The sequence below is a fragment of the Electrona antarctica genome (genome assembly GCF_951216825.1).
Source record: "Electrona antarctica genome assembly, chromosome: 2".
Taxonomy (NCBI): domain Eukaryota; kingdom Metazoa; phylum Chordata; class Actinopteri; order Myctophiformes; family Myctophidae; genus Electrona; species Electrona antarctica.
Window position 1 is genome coordinate 51,830,583 of NC_136807.1, and position 20,605 is coordinate 51,851,187.

Below are 20,605 nucleotides of genomic sequence, written 5' to 3' on the forward strand. Positions count from 1 at the left end.
TTTAATTGTGTTTGTGGCATTACAACTTGTATTTCTGTTTTCCTTTTAGACTTCGTAATCATAAATTGCACAGGACAGATATGATTAATAACTTAAATATACAAATAAATCACTGACACATTTAATATTTTGTTCTTGTACAAAATAGCAGAAATAGTTGATCTACACAAGCTTACAACACGTCACAATGTGTTTGTAGATCTGCTATTTTTGAAAAATGTTTGAAAATGTAATGACATTTTTCAACATGGAAACCATTGATGATTATGCAAAAATAATTGTGATTAGGCGATCATGTAATAATTCTGATAGGCCTAGCAATGCTACACGTTGTGAGCTTGTAGATTTGCTACTTTTGTCGAAGAGATTTTGTGTAGAAGGGGTGAAAAAGAGCGTACCAAGTACAGTGCCAACTCAGGTCTGTTTTAAGTATAGAGGGTATAAGTTAAGACTTGTGATTTGGGGGTTCTGGAGTACAACATGTTGTCACATTGATGACCTTCATATAGTATATGTTGGTGTTCATCTCATGTGGAATTGTGACAGCATGTTTTGCATGTCTGGGATTTGCTAGTGAGGAAGATTTTGATGTTTGAAACAATGGAAAAATTGGAAAATACAATATTTATATTTGGTGGATTTCCAATAAATGTTCATGAGGAGATTATCCAGTGTCCAGACTGTTCTTTATGTATTATATTGTTGTTCAGAGACCTTGTGTCTCACAGACTGACACAGTGTATTCCTAGAACTTGAAATGTCCTTCCTTGCAGCCGTCCGTAGGTGCCCTTTGAGAGCGATTTTGAAGGAGTCAAGGGAATCGCATGTCTTAATGACTGTTGGTAGGGCGTTCCACATTTTGGTGGCATAGGAGCGAAAAGAATTTAGTCCCTTGTTTGTGCCGAATCTGGGTTGCACATGGTTCCAGACTGTTCTTTATGTATTATATTGTTGTTCAGAGACCTCGTGTCTCACAGACTGACTGTATTCCTAGAACTTGAAATGTCCTTCCTTGTAACACTTGGGTCATTAAACCATCTAAACTAAAATGTGGAACGCCCTACCAACAGCCGTTAAGAGATGTGAATCCCTAGACTCCTTCAAGACCGCTTTCAAAGAGCACCTACGGGTTGCTGCAATTTGAAACTGGCCCCTGTAAAAAATAAGTTACCCCCCCCCCCCCACACACACACACACACACACACACACACACACCATTTCACCATACTGTACATACTGTACACTGCACCGTACATTATCAGTCTTAATTTTATCCTTGAACTTCTTGTTTACGCCCCAACATGACTGGATATACAGGTTTTGTAGCAGTTGTAGAAATATTAGACCTTAATTGTCTAATGTTAAAGCATGTTCTTCTAATCATGCAAAGTATACTTTTCTTAAAAACAAACCTTTTTATATATATTTGGGGGGGAAATAGCCAATTTAATACAGAGGTGCCCACTCTTCCTTGGTGCCCAGTCTGCCCACCTATCCTGTTACCGTACTGTAACTAAACTGTGCCCATAATATGAATAACTAAATATGTGAGTAGTTTTTCCACCACTGTAGATTGGATAATGTTCCCTGGCTGGAATTTTAGATGCTGGGGTTCTCAAATGGTTATGTACACATTCTGAGTTGTTGTCCAGCAGGTGGCAGTAAAGGGTTGCTGAATGAGGAAGTGAAATGAAATGAAATCTGGTGAAACGATAGAAAAGTTTGGTGGCAGCGACACTCTCTAGTCTAGAGTCTCTATCTCTCTACAAAACCTTTCAACAAGACGTTGTACACACAAAGTCTACAGAACCTTTCAACAAGACGTTTTACACAAATACTGACAACTTAAACATTGGTAAGTAGGCTACTGCATTTAGTTAATGATTTATCCTAAACAAGGTCAGTCAGTCTAGTTTAATATTAGTTAGTTAGTATTAGTATCAGTTTTTATGATTTCATTTTTTTCATTTGCTGTGTGTGTGTGTGTGTGTGTGTGTGTGTGTGTGTGTGTGTGTGTGTGTGTGTGTGTGTGTGTGTGTGTGTGTGTGTGTGTGTGTGTGTGTGTGTGTGTGTGTGTGTGTGTGTGTGTGTGTGTGTGTGTGTGTGTGTGTGTGTGTGTGTGTGTGTGTGTGTGTGTGTGTGTTTTAACATATTTACACTGACTTCCGGTAACTTTTAGGATTGAAAAATACCTTAATTGTTTTTGAGGCACTTAAATTGTGTAGCACCTTTGACCTTCCTACGTTTCTGATTGCCTGACCAAATATGTTCCAACCTTTCAGCATGATCACAGGTTTAAACAGACAGGGGTGCCATTAAAAACTGAATTATTTAACAATTCTAATCTAAAATGCAATAGCCTATCCAAGAATCCAATAATGTAAAAAGCAAATCTAAAATCATTTAAGAGTCTGCACATCCCGCACAACCCGTCTCCTTAGGTCATCTAAGTGCTGCTGGCCTCCTCGAGGTGCCAACAATGAATTATAAAAAACATGTGGAAGCACCGTTCTGCTTTTATAGACCAACGGCCTGGAACAAGCTCCCATTAGGCTATAAGACAGCTGGGCAACGACAACATATAGCTTTAAAAGCAAAGCCCCAGACCCACTTTTTACTCTAGCTTTACCTGTAAATGTACATTAGTATATTATCTTTCAATAGGTAGAGTCTGTGGTTCTTTATTGAAGTGTGTATTTAAACAAGTGACAGGTAGTCTGTAGTTACATTTGAAATGAATGAACAGGTGTGAGAGTCTGTAATCCTTCTAAAAGTCATGTAGTGATGTTTTGTTATTTTCTTGTAGTGTTTTAATGTTGATCTTGCCTCCTTTTAATTTGTTCTGGATCGGGTTTTTCATAATTGTTTTTCATCTGGTTTAATATTATGAATGTTATTATTATATTATTCTTTTGTTGTCTTTTTTTATATGTAAAGCAATTTGGGCTGCATTTGATGTCATGAAAGGTGCTATACAAAAAAATAATAAATCTTGCATGGTATTGTGGGTATGTTTGCATGATCACCTGTCTAAAGGAGAAGTGATTTCTTCCGCCAGTGATCTGCATGTTTTTAGGGAGGGGGTCAGGGCATTCCACATCTGGGTGGCAGTGCTGTAGAAGGAGAATTTACCCATGTTTGTTTTATAAGTGGGTTGTACCAGATCATTGTTCTAGCTCACTCTAGTACTGTGGCTGTGGGTGTCGCTCACCTTTTTGAGGTAATTTGTAAGATACTCAGATACCTGTGTAGCATCCAACTAAATTTGTTTCACTTTTATTCTCAGTGTGTAGAAATGGCGTCTGCAAGCATTCTCCTGTCTGAAGAGCAGTTCCTGTGTTCTATCTGTCTGGATGTGTTCACTGATCCAATCAGCACTCCATGTGGACACAACTACTGCAACACCTGTATCACACATTACTGGGACACTAAGGATGTGTATCAGTGTCCTCTATGTAAAGAATCCTTCACTAAGAGACCAACATTCTCTGTCAATAAAGTATTTTCTGAGATGGCTGATCAGTTCAGGAAGTCAAAGCAGCAGAGACAAACTTCCAGCACAAACCCAGATCCTGCTGAACCAGATGAAGTCTCCTGTGACGTCTGTACTGAGACCAAACCCAAAGCCCTGAAGTCCTGCCTGGTGTGTCTGACCTCCTACTGTGACACTCACCTGGAGCCTCACCTGAGACTCGCAGGGTTAAAACGACACAAACTAATCGAACCTGTGAAGAACCTGGAAGAGTTAATGTGTAAGAAACATGACAGACCTCTGGAGATGTTCTGTCAGACTGACCATGTGTGTGTTTGTCAGTTCTGCACTGAGTTAGACCACAAGTTACATCAGATTGTATCTCTGAAAGAGGCATATGAAGGAAAGAAGGCTGAGCTGGGAAAGACAGAGGCTGAAGTTCAGCAGATGATCCAGGAGAGACAAGTGAAGATTCAGGAGGTAAGACGCTCGGTGGAGGTCAGCAGGAAAGATGCAGATACAGTCATAGCTGTCAGTGTGCAGGTCTTCACTGCTCTGATCAGCTGTATTGAGAGAAGCCAGGCTGAGCTCATTGATGTGATTGAAGAGACGCAGAACACTACAGAGAAACAGGCTGAAAGCTTCATGAAAGAGCTGCAACAGGAAATCATTGAGTTAAATAAGAGAAGCTCTGAGCTGAAGCAGCTCTCACACACTGAAGACCACCTCCACCTCCTCCAGAAGTTCACATCAATCAACTCCCCTCCACCCACCAAGGACTGGACACAGGTCAATCTACATCAGTCTTCATATGCAGGGACTGTGAAGACAGCTGTGGCTCAGCTGGAGAAGACACTCAGTCAAGAGATGGAGACCATGCAACCTGCATCATCATGGAGGTTGCATGATGTTGAGCTGAAGACGGTCCAGAAATATGAGGTTGATGTAACTCTGGACCCTGATACAGCACATCCTAATCTCATCCTGTCTGAGGATGGAAAACAAGTTAGTGATGGAAACGTAAAGAAGAATCTCCCAGACAACCCAGAGAGATTCTCTCTATATCTCAGTGCCTTAGGAAAACAAAGCTTTTCCTCAGGAAGGTTTTACTATGAGGTTCAGGTTAAAGGCAAGACTGACTGGACAATAGGAGTGGCCAGAGAGTCCATCAAGAGGAAGGGAGGCATCACACTGAGTACCAACAATGGTTACTGGTCTGTACGGTTGAGGAATGGAAATAGGTACATGGCTGCTAACCCATATGATGTCCTCCTCCCTGTAAGAGAGGAGCTCCAGAAAGTGGGAGTGTTTGTGGATTATGAGGAGGGTCTGGTCTCCTTTTATGATGTGGAGACCAGAGTTCATCTCTACTCTTTCACTGGCTGCACCTTCACTGAGAGACTCTATCCATACTTCTGTCCATGTGTTAATAAGAATGGTAAAAACTCTGCTCCTCTGATCATATCTCCTGTCAATCACACAGGTTAGACTAATCCAGACCAAAAGGTTGTTTTTCATTTAAAACAAATGTGTGTGTAGAAGGGTTCATACAGGTTTGCCAGTCAACTTTCATTTCAAATAAATCCATTGTTTGTGGTTCGTAACAGATGAATTCTATCAAAACACACTTTATTTACCAGCCTTGGTAAATAACGTTTTTGGGGAGCTTTCAAAACGGTGTGCAGAATTATTCACTTAATTGTATTATAGCCAAATACTTTCCCCCATTTTCTTTTTTCTGCTTAAAATATATTCCTGACTGTTTAGAATTGTCTATTTCTTTCTCAGTACAAGACTAGATAATTATTCCATTATTCATTATTTTATGGCATTCAGGTTTAAGTTTAACTCTACATTGTTGTTCATTAATTGGCAAGATTGATATCTACCAGGAATAAAAGATAATGTTATTGTCAGTCTTGTACTAATATTCTAGAACATTTAAGTGCAAATAGGAATGCAGTGATTCTGCAATGATTATGTCATGATGTTATCGTCTCTCATGTACAGTAGTAATGATGTTATCAATCATAGCAGACAGACAACATAAATCAGTTATTGTACATAATGTTCATATGACTGTAAACTCTGTGAATTGTTCTCTCAATGCAGACATTATAACCACTTGAACCCTAGTATCCTTATTCTGGGGGAACGTTCACCGAAGATAGCTTACAACACGTAGATCTGCTATTTCTGCTTTTTTTCTTTTTTAATGTTTGCACATTTTTCAACATGGAAACCATTGATGATTATGCAAACATAATTGCGATTAGGCTTAGATCATGTTATAATTGTGACAGGACTAGCAATGCTACGCGTTGTGAGCTTGTAGAGCTGCTATTTTTGGTGAAGTGATTTTGTGTAGAGGGTGTGAAAAAGGGCGTACCAAGTACAGTGCCAACTCGGGTCTGTTTTCAAGTATAGAGGGTATAAGTTAAGACTTGTGATTTGGGGGTTCTGGGGTACAACATGTCACATTGATGACTTTCATATAGTATATGTTGGTGTTCATCTCATGTGGAATTCTGACAGCATGTTTTGCATGTATGGGATTTGCTAGTGAGGAGGATTTTGATGTTAGAAACAATGGAAAATACAATATTGTTATTTGGTGGATTTACAATAAATGTTCATGGGGAGATTATCCAGTCTTAGTGCTTTTTCTGGTTTTGTCTTCGTAGCAGATTTTGTACTGACCTGTACTTTTGAACTGTTTTTCATAACATTTTCTGCTAGTGAGGAAGATTTTGATGTTTGAAACAATGGAAAATACAATATTGTTGTTTGGTGGATTTACAATAAATGTTCATGGGGAGATTATCCAGTCTTAGTGCTTTTTCTGGTTTTATCCTCGTAGCAGATTTTGTACTGACCTGTACTTTTGAACTGTTTTTAATAACATTTTCAGTCAATCAATCTGCCTCACACTGTGACAGACGATAGCCTTCACTGACCACCAGCGGTCCCGATAGGCCTATCCTTATAGCCTCCTCCTGTTCAGAATCAACTTTATTGTCACATCACAGACAGACAGTTTACAGATGTAAAAAGTAGGTGGACATTTATCCAGAATATCAAAATATCTACATAGACCTACATTATCTACATAGACCTGTGGTCATTCAGGGCTACTCTAGCTCTTTGTGGCACACTTTGACAGAAACGTCCACCACAAACCAGCATGGTGATGACCCCTGCCTTGAGGCATCAGGTCAGGGTGACACAATTTGACTGATTTAAAAGTCACTGGAAATGTTTTACAATACAAACATGTACCCTAGTGTCACCACTGAGTGTTTCTCCTGCAGCACAGTTATGACAACGGGAGCTAAATCATTTTACTATGGGAGTCACAGCCTAGGACAATCAGGACATAATCATTACTATAATGAGGACCACCTGTCTAATAAAAGTTTAGGCCCAGGGCCATGCCGTCGAAAGGGATTCAGGATAGATGGGCACTAGGGACACCTGGGTACCGTGGCTAGCCTCTGTTGTCGTTAAATGTTGAAAAATAAATTATTTGAAAAATGTTCAATGTGATGTAAAGTAGGCATGATGTGAACATGCACCGTACATCATTATCAGACTTAGTTTTATCCTTCAACTTATTGTTTATGCCCCAACATGACTGGATATACAGATGTAGCTTATAATCATACATAGACTAAAAAAGTCCCCTTTTTACATTTTGGGAATAAATAGCCAATTTAACACAGAGGTGCCCACTCTTCCTTGGTGCCCAATCTGCCCACCTATCCTCTTACCGTACTGTAGCTAAACTGTGCCCATGATATGAATAACTAAATGTCTAGCGGCAGATAGATTTATTTCATCTTTCTATAGAGCAAATATAATGTTCCCAGCTAGGAGGTCAGGGCCAGGCTTTTACACTTAATAGCAAACTGGAACTGAGTTGAGTCTGTATTGAGTATTTCCAATTTCCAATACTTTTACTTCTACTCCACTACATCTGGGATCCAAATATTGTACTTTTACTCCACTACATTTATTTGAAAACTTTAGTTACTAGTTAATTTGTAGATTCAGATTATTATAACTAAACATACAGTAACCACTTCAGTCTTCAACCCTAGGCTATACATTTTTGCCATTTGAAAATAGCCGATCTACAAGCTCACAATGCGTCGGATGTGACGTATTGTGACTATCGACTATTGACTATTTTCAAATATGTTTATACATTTGAAATCTTGAAATGGGACATTCTCACAATGACTAGCCTACTTTTACTTTTGGTACTTTAAGTACATGTTTTGATGCCAATACTTGTGTACTGTTACTCAAGTACATTTTGAATTCCGGACTTATACTTGTAACAGAGTAGTTCTCCATTGCAGTATTGATACTTTTACTTAATATAAACATGTGAGTAGTTTTTCCACCATTGTAGATTGGATAATGTTCCCTGGCTGGAATTTTAGATGCTGGAGTTCTGAAATGGTTGTGTATACATTCTGAGTTGTTGTCCAGCAGGTGGCAGTAAAGGGTTAACAGCTACAGTTCCTCAGTGAGGAAATGGAATGAAATGAAATCTGGAGAAACGAAAGTTAACAGATAAAAGTTTGGTGGCAGCGACACTCTATAGTATAGAGTCTCTAGTAGGCTTACTAGGCTATACTCTCTGAGTCTACAGAAGACAGAACCTTTCAACAAAAGTCTACAAAACCTTTCAACAAGACGTTTTACACACATACCGACAACTTAAACACTGGTAAGTACTGCATTTAGTTAATGATGTATCCTAACAAGGAAACCTGCCTCTGTCAGTCCGTCTGTCTATTAAACTCTAATCCTGATCCCTCACATGACAACCCATCATAAGCCCGTTTTTCACTTTCCCAAATTATTTAGCCTAAATTTAATTAATTAAGCTATATTAGTCCGTTTTTATGATTTCAGCTGAGCTGCTGTGTGCAGTGTGTGTGTGTGTGTGTGTGTGTGTGTGTGAGAGAGAGACGTGTGTGCGTGTGCGTCTGGCATGCGCGCGGCTGCGTGTGTGCGATTGATTACTTTGCATGGACAAGCACAGCACTCACACACAGACATTGATCCCTGTGCAGTGTGTGTGTGTGTGTGTGTGTGTGTGTGTGTCTGTCTGTCTGCCCCTCTGCCTTACTCAAATAACACATTCCTCCAGTTTTAACATATTTAAGATCACTGGCTCCCGGTAACCTTTAGGATTAAAAAATACGAGGTATAAATTGTGTAGCACCTTAATTAATTCCTATGTTTCTTGTTGCCTGCCCAAATATGTTCCAACACAGTTTTATGTTTATTCAACCTTTCAGCCTGATCACAGGTTTAAACAGACAGGGTGCCATTAAAACACTGCATTATTTTGTTGATTTATATAAAACTTCTAATCTAAAATGCAATAGCCTATCCAAGAATCCAATAACGTAAAAAGCTAATCTAAAATCTACTATCATTTAAGAGTCTGCACAACCCGTCTCCTTAGGTCATCTAAGTGCCGCTGACCTCCTCGAGGTGCCAACAATGAATTATAAAAAACATGTGGAAGCATCTTTCTGCTTTTATAGACCAATTTGGCTTGGAACAAGCTCCCATTACGTGACGACCACATATAGCTTTAAAAGCAAAGACCCACTTTTTACTCTAGCTTTACCGGTAAATGTACATTAGTATATTATCTTTCAATAGGTAGAGTATGTGTGGTTCCTTATTGAAGTGTGTATCTACTATCTATCTAAATAGGTGACAGGTAGTCTGTGTGGTTAAATGTGAAAGTGAATGAACAGGTGTGAGATTTGTGAGTCTGTAATTCTTCTAAAAGTGTATTTCATTTTTTACCCCTCTATCACACAGAACTATGTTTTTTGTGTCCATATCACTACGCCCAAAAAATAGTTCCATGTGATAGAGGGGTCAAAGTTGAACGAAAGTTGCGCTAATATTTTAGAAATAGGTCAACAATACAAATTATGTTAGTTTTGTGAATTAATTTACTTTTACTGCGTGGCCCCAGTGCCCCACACAAAATGACCGGAACTACTTAATATTGACCAAAACCAGAGCAGAACTCCCACCACGGGACTCAGGCAATCGATTAATACAGTTGCAACCACTATATTAATGGCAAGTATTTCATACAGCTTAAGTTAAAACAAATCTGAACTATCCCTTTAAATTGTGTTCTTGATCATGTTTTTGATCTTATTGTTTTTAATCTGGTTTAATATTATTAACGTTATTTTTCTTTTATTGATCTCTTTTTTATGTAAAGCACTTTGGACTGCATTTGATGTCATTAAATGTGCTATACAAAAGAAAATAATCTTTGGCCTATTGGTAATCACCTGTCTAAAGGAGAAGTGATCATTTCCTCTCCCTTTGGCCTGCTGAAAGGTGGATTTTCACTTTTTCAGGCCTGTTTTAAAGGACGCCCAGTGATCTGGATTTTTGAGGGAGGACGTCAGGGCATTCCACACTTGGGTGGCAGTGCTGTAGAAGGAGAATTTACCTACCTAAGTGTGTGGTACCAGATCGTTGTTCTAGCTCCCTCTAGTATTGTGGCTGTGGATGTCAATCACTTTTTTTAGGTAATTAGTCAGATACTCGGATACCTGTGAGAAGTAGCATCCAACTAAAATTGTTTCACTTTTTATTTTCAGTGTGTAGAAATGGCGTCTGCCAGCAGTCTCCTGTCTGAAGAGCAGTTCCTGTGTTCTATCTGTCTGGACGTGTTCACTGATCCAATCACCACTCCATGTGGACACAACTACTGCAACACCTGCATCACACATTACTGGAACACTAGTGATGTGTGTCAGTGTCCACTTTGTAACAAAACCTTCTGTAATAGACCAGAATTCTCTGTTAATAAAGTCCTCTCTGAGATGGCCGATCAGTTCAGGAAGTCAAAGCAGCAGATACAAACTTCCAGCACAAACCCAGAACCTGCTGAACCAGATGAAGTCTCCTGTGACGTCTGTACTGAGACCAAACTCAAAGCCCTGAAGTCCTGCCTGGTGTGTCTGACCTCCTACTGTGACACTCACCTGGAGCCTCACCTGAAACTCCCGGGGTTAAAACGACACAAACTAATCGACCCTGTGAAGAACCTGGAAGACATTCTGTGTAAGAAACACGACAGACCTCTGGAGCTGTTCTGTAAGACTGACCACATGTGCATCTGTCAGTTCTGCACTGAGTCAGACCACAAGTTACATCAGATTGTATCTCTGAAAGAGGCCTATGAAGGAAAGAAGGCAGAGCTGGGAAAGACAGAGGCTGAAGTTCAGCAGATGATCCAGGAGAGACAAGTGAAGATTCAGGAGGTCAGACGCTCAGTGGAGCTCGGTAAGAAAGATGCGGATACAGTCGTGGCTGTCAGTGTGCAGGTCTTCACTGCTCTGATCAGCTGTATTGAGAGAAGCCAGGCTGAGCTCATTGATGTGATTGAAGAGAAGCAGAAAACAACAGAGAAACAGGCTGAAGGCTTCATCAAAGAGCTGCAACAAGAAATCACAGAGTTAGAGAAGAGAAGCTCTGAGCTGAAGCAGCTCTTACACACTGAAGACCACCTCCACCTCCTCCAGAACTTCACATCCATCAACGTCCCTCCACCCACCAAGGACTGGACAAAGGTCAATGTACATCAGTCTTCACATGCAGGGACTGTGAAGACAGCTGTGGCTCAGCTGGAGAAGACACTCAGTCAAGAGATTGAGAAGAACCTGCATGATGCTGAGCTGAGGAGGATCCAGCTATATGAGGTGGATGTAACTCTGGATGCTGATACAGCACATCCTAATCTCATGCTGTCTGAGGATGGAAAACAAGTGAGTCATGGAAACATAAAGAAGAATCTCCCAGACAACCCAGAGAGATTCTCTCTATATGTCGATGTCTTAGGAAAACAAAGCTTCTCCTCAGGAAGGTTTTACTATGAGGTTCAGGTTGGAGGGAAGACTGACTGGACTTTAGGAGTGGCCAGAGAGTCCATCGACAGGAAAGGTGTAAACCCACTGAGTCCCAACAATGGTTACTGGACTTCAGTGCTGAGGAATGGAAATGAGTACAAGGCTCGTGCTGACCCTGATGTCGTCCTCCCTGTAAGAGAAGAGCTCCAGAAAGTGGGAGTGTTTGTGGATTATGAGGAGGGTCTGGTCTCCTTTTATGATGTGGAGACCAGAGTTCACCTCTACTCTTTCACTGGCTGCACCTTCACTGAGAAACTCTATCCATACTTCAGTCCATATTTAAGTAGAAATGGTGAAAACTCTGCTCCTCTGATCATATCTCCTGTCAATCACACAGATTAGACTAATCCGCAGCGAAAGGTTGTCTTTCATGTAAAACAAATGTGTGTATAGAAGGGTTCATACAGGTTTGTCAGTCAACTTTAATTTCAAATAAATCCATTGTTGTTCGTAACAGATGTATACATTTATATTATATTAATCTATCGAAACACAAATCTGTATGTGTTGTAGCCAAATAAGCAAAACTTGTTCAGGTTTAAGTTTTACTCAACATTGGCAAGATTGATATCTACCAGGAATAAAACATAACGTTAATGTCAGTCTTGTACTAATATACTAGAACATTTAATAGTGCAAATAGGAATGCAGTGATTCTGCAATGATTATTTTATTGTCTCTTATGTACAGTAGTAATCTAATATGATGTTATCAATCATAGAAGATGGACAAAATAATCAGTTATTGTACATAATGTTCATATGACTGTAAACAACCACTTGAACCCTAGCATCCTTACAGTATTCTGGGGGAACGTTCACCGAAGATAGCAGATCTACAAGCTCACAACGCATTACAATGCGTAGCGCTGTCACGATTACAAACTTAAGTTGACGATTAATTCTCACACAAATATTTGAGATTAATGATTTAATTGTGTTTTTTGCATTGAACATTGGAACATTATAATGTGTATTTCTGTTTCCCTTTTAGGCTTCTAAATTGCAGAGGGCAGATATGATGATTAACTTAAATATACAAAGAAATCACAGACATTTCATATTTTGTTCTTTCCAAAAAAAAATCAACATGGAAACCATTGACAATTATGCAAAAATAATTGCGTTTGGGCCATCATGTAATAATAATTGACAGGCCTAGCAATGCTACGCGTTGTGAGCTTGTAGATCTGCTATTTTTGGTGAAAAGATTTTCACCAAGTACAGTGCCAACTCAGGTCTGTTTTCAAGTATAGAGGGTATAAGTTAAGACTTGTGATTTGGGGGTTCTGGGGTACAACATGTTGTCACATTGATGACCTTCATATAGTATATGTTGGTGTTCATCTCATGTTAAATTGTGACAGCATGTTTTGCATGTCTGGGATTTGCTAGTGAGGAAGATTTTGATGTTTGAAACAATGGAAAATACAATATTGTTATTTGGTTGGATTTTACAATAAAAGTTCATGAGGAGATTATCCAATGTGCAGACAGTTCTTTATGTATTATATTGTTGTTCAGAGACCTTGTGTCTCACAGACTGACACAGTGTATTCCTAGAACTTGAAATGTCCTTCCTTGTAACACTGGGGTCTTTAAACCACTAAAACTAAAATGTGGAACACCCTACCAACAGCCGTTAAGAGATGTGAATCCCTAGACTCCTTCAAGACCGCTTTCAAAGAGCACCTACGGGTTGCTGCATTTTGAAACTGGCCCCTGTAAAAAAAAAGTTAAAGTACCCCTCCCACCACCACTTTCCCATACTGTACATACTGTACACTGCACCGTACATCATTATCAGACTTAATTTTATCCTTGAACTTCTTGTTTAAGCCCCAACATGACTGGATATACAGGTGTTGTAGCAGTTGTAGAAATATTAGACCTTAATTGTCTCCACCAGGCCAAAGGAATGGCGAGAGAGTATATGTGTGTGTGTGTGTGTGTGTGTGTGTGTGTGTGTGTGTGTGTGTGTGTGTGTGTGTGTGTGTGTGTGTGTGTGTGTGTGTGTGTGTGTGTGTGTGTGTGTGTGTGCGCGCGCATGTGTCCGTCTGTTACCAGCTAATCTCTTGCACCGTTAACCCGGTCGATGCCAAATTTTCCACACACTCCCTGGATGCCAACGATGAACCTCTGTCCCAAATTTTCCAGAACGGCCTATTATAGCGCCACCAGGAGGCCACACCTGCCCTGGTGGAGACCTGTGCCCTGAAGGGCACTTTTTCTAGTTGTCTAATGTTAAAGCATGTTCTTCTAATCATGCAAAGTATACTTTTCTTAAAAACAAACTTTTTTTTATATATTTTGGGGAAACATCCTTTGAAAATAGCCAATCTACAAGCTCACAATGCGCCGGGATGTGACGCATTGTGAGCTTGTAGATCGGCTATTTTCAAAGGATGTTTATACATTTGAAATCTTGAAATGGGACATTCTTCACAATGACTAGCCTACTTTTACTTTTAGTACTTTAAGTACATGTTGATGCCAAATTACTTTTGTACTTTTACTCATGTATAGGCCTATATATTGAATTCTGGACTTAAGTTGTACTTGTAACAGAGTAGTTCTCATTGCAGTATAGGGCCCAGCAAAATATCCCAAAAGGGGCGTACACATTTGTCGCTTCCAGCCCGCATCCTTGTTGTGGGGCAAGTAGGACCCTAGGAGAGACACAGATCAATCACTTTGCTAGAGTGACATGACGAGCTTGTAGCCTAAACAGTGACTTTACCATGCTTACACTACTTTAATGATGCAGATTTGCTCGGTTCATACTTGTGCCATAACAGAAGGACTTTAGAAGGAAAGATTTTATTGTCTGGACTTTCTATCAAACAATCAAGTTTCAAGCAAATGTGCACTGACGGCACACAGAACCATGGATTGCATAACAGCCAAGCCAGGTCATTTAATTAAGCCACATACCATTTATATAATCAATGAGGTTTCTATTTTAATTTTACTTAAATAAAACATTTGAGTAGTTTTTCCACCACTGTAGATTGGATAATGTTCCCTGGTTGGAATTATAGTTCTCAAATGGTTGTGTAATGTGTATACATTCTTGAGTTGTTGTCCAGCAGGTGACAGTAAACTTTACTGTCACCTGCTAACTTTTGAGCACACGGAGGACTTCCTCAGTGAGGAAATGGAATCTAGTGAAACAAGTTAACACACAGTGAACAGTTTGGTGGCAGCGACACTATTCTAGTCTAGACTCTCTAGTACTCTCTCTACAAAACCTTTCAACAAGACGTTTTACACATACTGACAAGTACAACTTAAACATTGGTAAGTACTTTAATGATTTATTATCCTAACAAGGAAACCTGCTTCAGTCAGTCTGTCTGTCTCTAATTCTGATTTATTTTTCTCTCACACAGTACATGACCATCATAAACCTGTATTTCATATTCCTCAAATATAAGCAGTCTATTTGCGTGCGTGTGTGTGTGTGTGTGTGTGTGTGTGTGTGTGTGTGTGTGTGTGTGTGTGTGTGTGTGTGTGTGTGTGTTTTGTAGGGCGCATCCAGCTATCTGAATAGGTGACAGGTAGTCTGTGTGCTTAAATATGAAAGTGAATGAACAGGTGTGAGATCTGTGAGAGTCTGTAATCCTTCTAAAAGTCATGTAGTGATTATTTTGTTGCTATTTTCTTGTAGTGTCTTAATGTTGATCTTGCGTCCTTTTAATTTGTTCTTGATCATGTTTTTTTTTTAATCTGGTTTAATATTATGAATGTTATTTTTCTTTTGTTCTCTATTTTATGTAAAGCACTTTGGGCTGCATTTGATGTCATTATAAAACTGCTATACAAAAAGAAAAATCTTCTTTGGCCTATTGATAATCACCTGTCAGGAGAAGTGATCATTTCCTCTCCCTGTGGCTGAAAGGTGGATTTTCAGGTCTGTTTTAAAAGACAGTGATCTGCATTCTGCCTATTTGCGGGAAGGGCTCAGGACATTCCACGTCTGGGTGGCAGTGCTGTAGAAGGAGAATTAACCCATGTTTGTTTTTATAAGTGGGTGGTACCAGATTGTTGTTCTAGCCCACTCTAGTATTGTGGCTGTGGGTGTCGCTCACTTTTTTGAGGTACAGTCAGATACTCGGATACCTGTGAAAAGTAGCATCCAACTAAATTTGTTTCACTTTTATTTTCAGTGTGTAGAAATGGCGTCTGCCAGCAGCAGTCTCCTGTCTGAAGAGCAGTTCCTGTGTTCTATCTGTCTGGATGTGTTCACTGATCCAATCACCACTCCATGTGGACACAACTACTGCAACATCTGTATCACAGATTACTGGAACAGCAGTTATGTGTGTCAGTGTCCACTGTGTAACAAAACCTTCTGTAATAGACCAGAATTCTCTGTTAATAAAGTCCTCTCTGAGATGGCCGATCAGTTCAGGAAGTCAAAGCAGCAGAGACAAACTTCCAGCACAAACCCAGAACCTGCTGAACCAGATGAAGTCTCCTGTGACGTCTGTACTGAGACCAAACCCAAAGCCCTGAAGTCCTGCCTGGTGTGTCTGACCTCCTACTGTGACACTCACCTGGAGCCTCACCTGAGACTCGCAGGGTTAAAACGACACAAGCTAATCGACCCTGTGAAGAACCTGGAAGATATTCTGTGTAAGAAACACGACAGACCTCTGGAGCTGTTCTGTAAGACTGACCACATGTGCATCTGTCACTTCTGCACTGAGCCAGACCACAAGTTACATCAGATTGTATCTCTGAAAGAGGCCTATGAAGGAAAGAAGGCTGAGCTGGGAAAGACAGAAGCTGAAGTTCAGCAGATGATCCAGGAGAGACAAGTGAAGATTCAGGTTGTGAGACACTCAGTAGAGCTCAGCAGGAAAGATGCAGACAGAGAGACAGCAGACAGTGTGCAGGTCTTCACTGCTCTGATCAGCTGTATTGATAGAAGCCAGGCTGAGCTAATTGATGTGATCGAAGAGAAGCAGAAAACAACAGAGAAACAGGCTGAAGGCTTCATCAAAGATCTCCAACAAGAAATCACAGAGTTAGAGAAGAGAAGCTCTGAGCTGAAGCAGCTCTTACACACTGAAGACCACCTCCACCTCCTCCAGAACTTCACATCCATCAACTCCCCTCCACCCACCAAGGACTGGACAACGGTCAATGTCCATCAGTCTTCATATGTGGGGACATTGAGGACAGCTGTGGCTCAGCTGGAGAACACACTCAGTGAAGAAATAAAGAAGAACCTGCATCATGCTGAGCTGAGGAGGATCCAGCAATATGAGGTGGATGTAACTCTGGACCCTGATACAGCACACCCTCAACTCATCCTGTCTGAGGATGGAAAACAAGTGAGTTGTGGAAACATGAAGAAGAATCTCCCAGACAACCCAGAGAGATTCTCTTACTATGCCAATGTCTTAGGAAAACAAAGCTTCTCCTCTGGAAGGTTTTACTATGAGGTTCAGGTTGGAGGAAAGATTGCCTGGGATGTAGGAGTGGCCAGAGAGTCCATCAAGAGGAACAGAGGCATCACACTGAGTCCCAACAATGGTTACTGGTCTGTACGGTTGAGGAATGGAAATGAGTACAAGGCTGGTGCTGACCCTGATGTCGTCCTCCCTGTAAGAGAGGAGCTCCAGAAAGTGGGAGTGTTTGTTGATTATGAGGAGGGTCTGATCTCCTTTTATGACGTGGAGACCAGAGTTCATCTCTACTCCTTCACTGGCTGCACCTTCACTGAGAAACTCTATCCATACTTCAATCCATGTAATAATAGTAATGGTAAAAACTCTGCTCCTCTGATCATATCTCCTGTCAATCACACAGATTAGACTAATCCAGATGAAAAGTTTTTTTTTTCTTCATTTAAAACAAATGTGTGTATACTGTTACAGTATACACATTTCTTTTTTGCGGCTTTCGCCTTTATTTTATATTTTTTATGGAGGGACAGACAGTAGGCTGACAGGAAATGGGTAGAGAGATGGGGGATCGGGAGTCGAACCCGCGGCACACTGCCAGACTGGATTACCAGCCAAGGTGCCTGGACCACTGAGCCACGGCCCAGGCCAGTATACACATTTCTATACAGTATTACTGTATAGAAGGGTTCATTCTGGTTTGCCAGTCAACTTTAATTTCAAATAAATCCATTGTTTGTGGTTCGTAACGTAATGAATTCTATCAAAACACACTTTATTTACCAGCCTTGGTAAATAACGTTTTTGGGGAGCAAAACGGTGTGCAGAATTATTCACTTAATTTTATTATAGCCAAATACTTTCCCCCATTTTCTTTTTTCTGCTTAAAATATATTCCTGACTGTTTAGAATTGTCTATTTCTTTCTCGGTACAAGACTAGATAATTATTCCATTATTCATTATTTTATGGCATTCAGGTTTAAGTTTAACTCTACATTGTTGTTCATTAATTGGCAAGATTGATATCTACCAGGAATAAAAGATAATGTTATTGTCAGTCTTGTACTAATATTCTAGAACATTTAAGTGCAAATAGGAATGCAGTGATTCTGCAATGATTATGTCATGATGTTATCGTCTCTCATGTACAGTAGTAATGATGTTATCAATCATAGCAGACAGACAACATAAATCAGTTATTGTACATAATGTTCATATGACTGTAAACTCTGTGAATTGTTCTCTCAATGCAGACATTATAACCACTTGAACCCTAGTATCCTTATTCTGGGGGAACGTTCACCGAAGACAGCTTACAACACGTAGATCTGCTATTTCTGCTTTTTTTTTTTTTTTTTTTTTTTTTTAATGTTTGCACATTTTTCAACATGGAAACCATTGATGATTATGCAAACATAATTGCGATTAGGCTTAGATCATGTTATAATTGTGACAGGACTAGCAATGCTACGCGTTGTGAGCTTGTAGAGCTGCTATTTTTGGTGAAGTGATTTTGTGTAGAGGGTGTGAAAAAGGGCGTACCAAGTACAGTGCCAACTCGGGTCTGTTTTAAGACTTGTGATTTGGGGGTTCTGGGGTACAACATGTCACATTGATGACTTTCATATAGTATATGTTGGTGTTCATCTCATGTGGAATTCTGACAGCATGTTTTGCATGTATGGGATTTGCTAGTGAGGAAGATTTTTATGTTAGAAACAATGGAAAATACAATATTGTTATTTGGTGGATTTACAATAAATGTTCATGGGGAGATTATCCAGTCTTAGTGCTTTTTCTGGTTTTGTCTTCGTAGCAGATTTTGTACTGACCTGTACTTTTGAACTGTTTTTCATAACATTTTCTGCTAGTGAGGAAGATTTTGATGTTTGAAACAATGGAAAATACAATATTGTTGTTTGGTGGATTTACAATAAATGTTCATGGGGAGATTATCCAGTCTTAGTGCTTTTTCTGGTTTTATCCTCGTAGCAGATTTTGTACTGACCTGTACTTTTGAACTGTTTTTAATAACATTTTCAGTCAATCAATCTGCCTCACACTGTGACAGACGATAGCCTTCACTGACCACCAGCGGTCCCGATAGGCCTATCCTTATAGCCTCCACCTGTTCAGAATCAACTTTATTGTCACATCACAGACAGACAGTTTACAGATGTAAAAAGTAGGTGGACATTTATCCAGAATATCAAAATATCTACATAGACCTACATTATCTACATAGACCTGTGGTCATTCAGGGCTACTCTAGCTCTTTGTGGCACACTTTGACAGAAACGTCCACCACAAACCAGCATGGTGATGACCCCTGCCTTGAGGCATCAGGTTAGGGTGACACAATTTGACTGATTAAAAGTCACTGGAAATGTTTTACAATACAAACATGTACCCTAGTGTCACCACTGAGTGTTTCTCCTGCAGCACAGTTATGACAACGGGAGCTAAATAATTTTACTATGGGGGTCACAGGACAATCAGGACATAATCATTACTATAATGAGGACCACCTGTCTAATAAAAGTTTAGGCCCTCGGAGTCCATGACGTCGAAAGGGATTCAGGATAGATGGGCACTAGGGACACCTGGGTACCTTGGCTAGCCTCTGTTGTCGTTAAATGTTATGTAAAGTAGGCATGATGTGAACATGCACCGTACATCATTATCAGACTTAGTTTTATCCTTCAACTTCTTGTTTATGCCCCAACATGTTTGGATATACAGATGTAGCTTATAATCATACATAGACTAAAAAAGTCCCCTTTTTACATTTTGGGAATAAATAGCCAATTTAACACAGAGGTGCCCACTCTTCCTTGGTGCCCAATCTGCCCACCTATCCTCTTACCGTACTGTAACTAAACTGTGCCCATGATATGAATAACTAAATGTCTAGCGGCAGATAGATTTATTTCATCTTTCTATAGAGCAAATATAATGTTCCCAGCTAGGAGGTCAGGGCCAGGCTTTTACACTTAATAGCAAACTGGAACTGAGTTGAGTCTGTATTGAGTATTTCCAATTTCCAATACTTTTACTTCTACTCCACTACATCTGGGATCCAAATATTGTACTTTTACTCCACTACATTTATTTGAAAACTTTAGTTACTAGTTAATTTGTAGATTCAGATTATTATAACTAAACATACAGTAACCACTTCAGTCTTCAACCCTAGGCTATACATTTTTGCCATTTGAAAATAGCCGATCTACAAGCTCACAATGCGTCGGATGTGACGTATTGTGACTATCGACTATTGACTATTTTCAAATATGTTTATACATTTGAAATCTTGAAATGGGACTCACAATGACTAGCCTACTTTTACTTTTGGTACTTTAAGTACATGTTTTGATGCCAATACTTGTGTACTGTTACTCAAGTACATTTTGAATTCCGGACTTATACTTGTAACAGAGTAGTTCTCCATTGCAGTATTGATACTTTTACTTAATATAAACATGTGAGTAGTTTTTCCACCACTGTAGATTGGATAATGTTCCCTGGCTGGAATTTTAGATGCTGGAGTTCTGAAATGGTTGTGTATACATTCTGAGTCGTTGTTGTCCAGCAGGTGGCAGTAAAGGGTTAACAGCTACAGTTCCTCAGTCAGGAAATGGAATGAAATGAAATCTGGAGAAACGAAAGTTAACAGATAAAAGTTTGGTGGCAGCGACACTCTCTATAGTATAGAGTCTCTAGTAGGCTTACTAGGCTATACTCTCCGA

At 39.8% G+C, this 20,605-nt stretch overlaps 2 protein-coding genes across 2 annotated transcripts; both read left to right on the forward strand.

The window, feature by feature from the left end:
- Positions 1-1,717: 1,717 nt before the first annotated feature.
- LOC306940421 (zinc finger protein RFP-like) lies at positions 1,718-6,277 on the forward strand. Its single transcript, XM_079525482.1, has 2 exons — positions 1,718-1,855; positions 3,287-6,277. The coding sequence occupies exon 2, from the start codon at positions 3,296-3,298 to the stop codon at positions 4,958-4,960; it is 1,665 nt and encodes a 554-aa protein (XP_079381608.1). The 5' UTR covers positions 1,718-1,855; positions 3,287-3,295; the 3' UTR covers positions 4,961-6,277.
- LOC306934044 (uncharacterized protein) lies at positions 1,746-17,269 on the forward strand. The gene is made up of 4 exons (XM_079516477.1): positions 1,746-1,855; positions 10,132-11,773; positions 14,534-14,590; positions 15,618-17,269. Exons 2-4 carry the CDS (start codon positions 10,141-10,143, stop codon positions 17,264-17,266), a joined length of 3,339 nt encoding a protein of 1,112 aa, XP_079372603.1. The 5' UTR covers positions 1,746-1,855; positions 10,132-10,140; the 3' UTR covers positions 17,267-17,269.
- Positions 17,270-20,605: the final 3,336 nt, after the last annotated feature.

What these genes read in the sequence shown, in the direction of transcription:
- LOC306940421 (XM_079525482.1), top strand. Translation starts at nt 3,296, where the DNA reads ATGGCGTCTGCAAGCATTCTCCTGTCTGAAGAGCAGTTCCTGTGTTCT.
- LOC306934044 (XM_079516477.1), top strand. Translation starts at nt 10,141, where the DNA reads ATGGCGTCTGCCAGCAGTCTCCTGTCTGAAGAGCAGTTCCTGTGTTCT. An exon ending in GATCATATCTCCTGTCAATC is followed by an intron (nt 11,774 to 14,533) that starts ACACAGATTAGA and finishes GTTGTCCAGCAG; the next exon opens with GTGACAGTAAACTTTACTGT. An exon ending in GCACACGGAGGACTTCCTCA is followed by an intron (nt 14,591 to 15,617) that starts GTGAGGAAATGG and finishes TTCAGTGTGTAG; the next exon opens with AAATGGCGTCTGCCAGCAGC.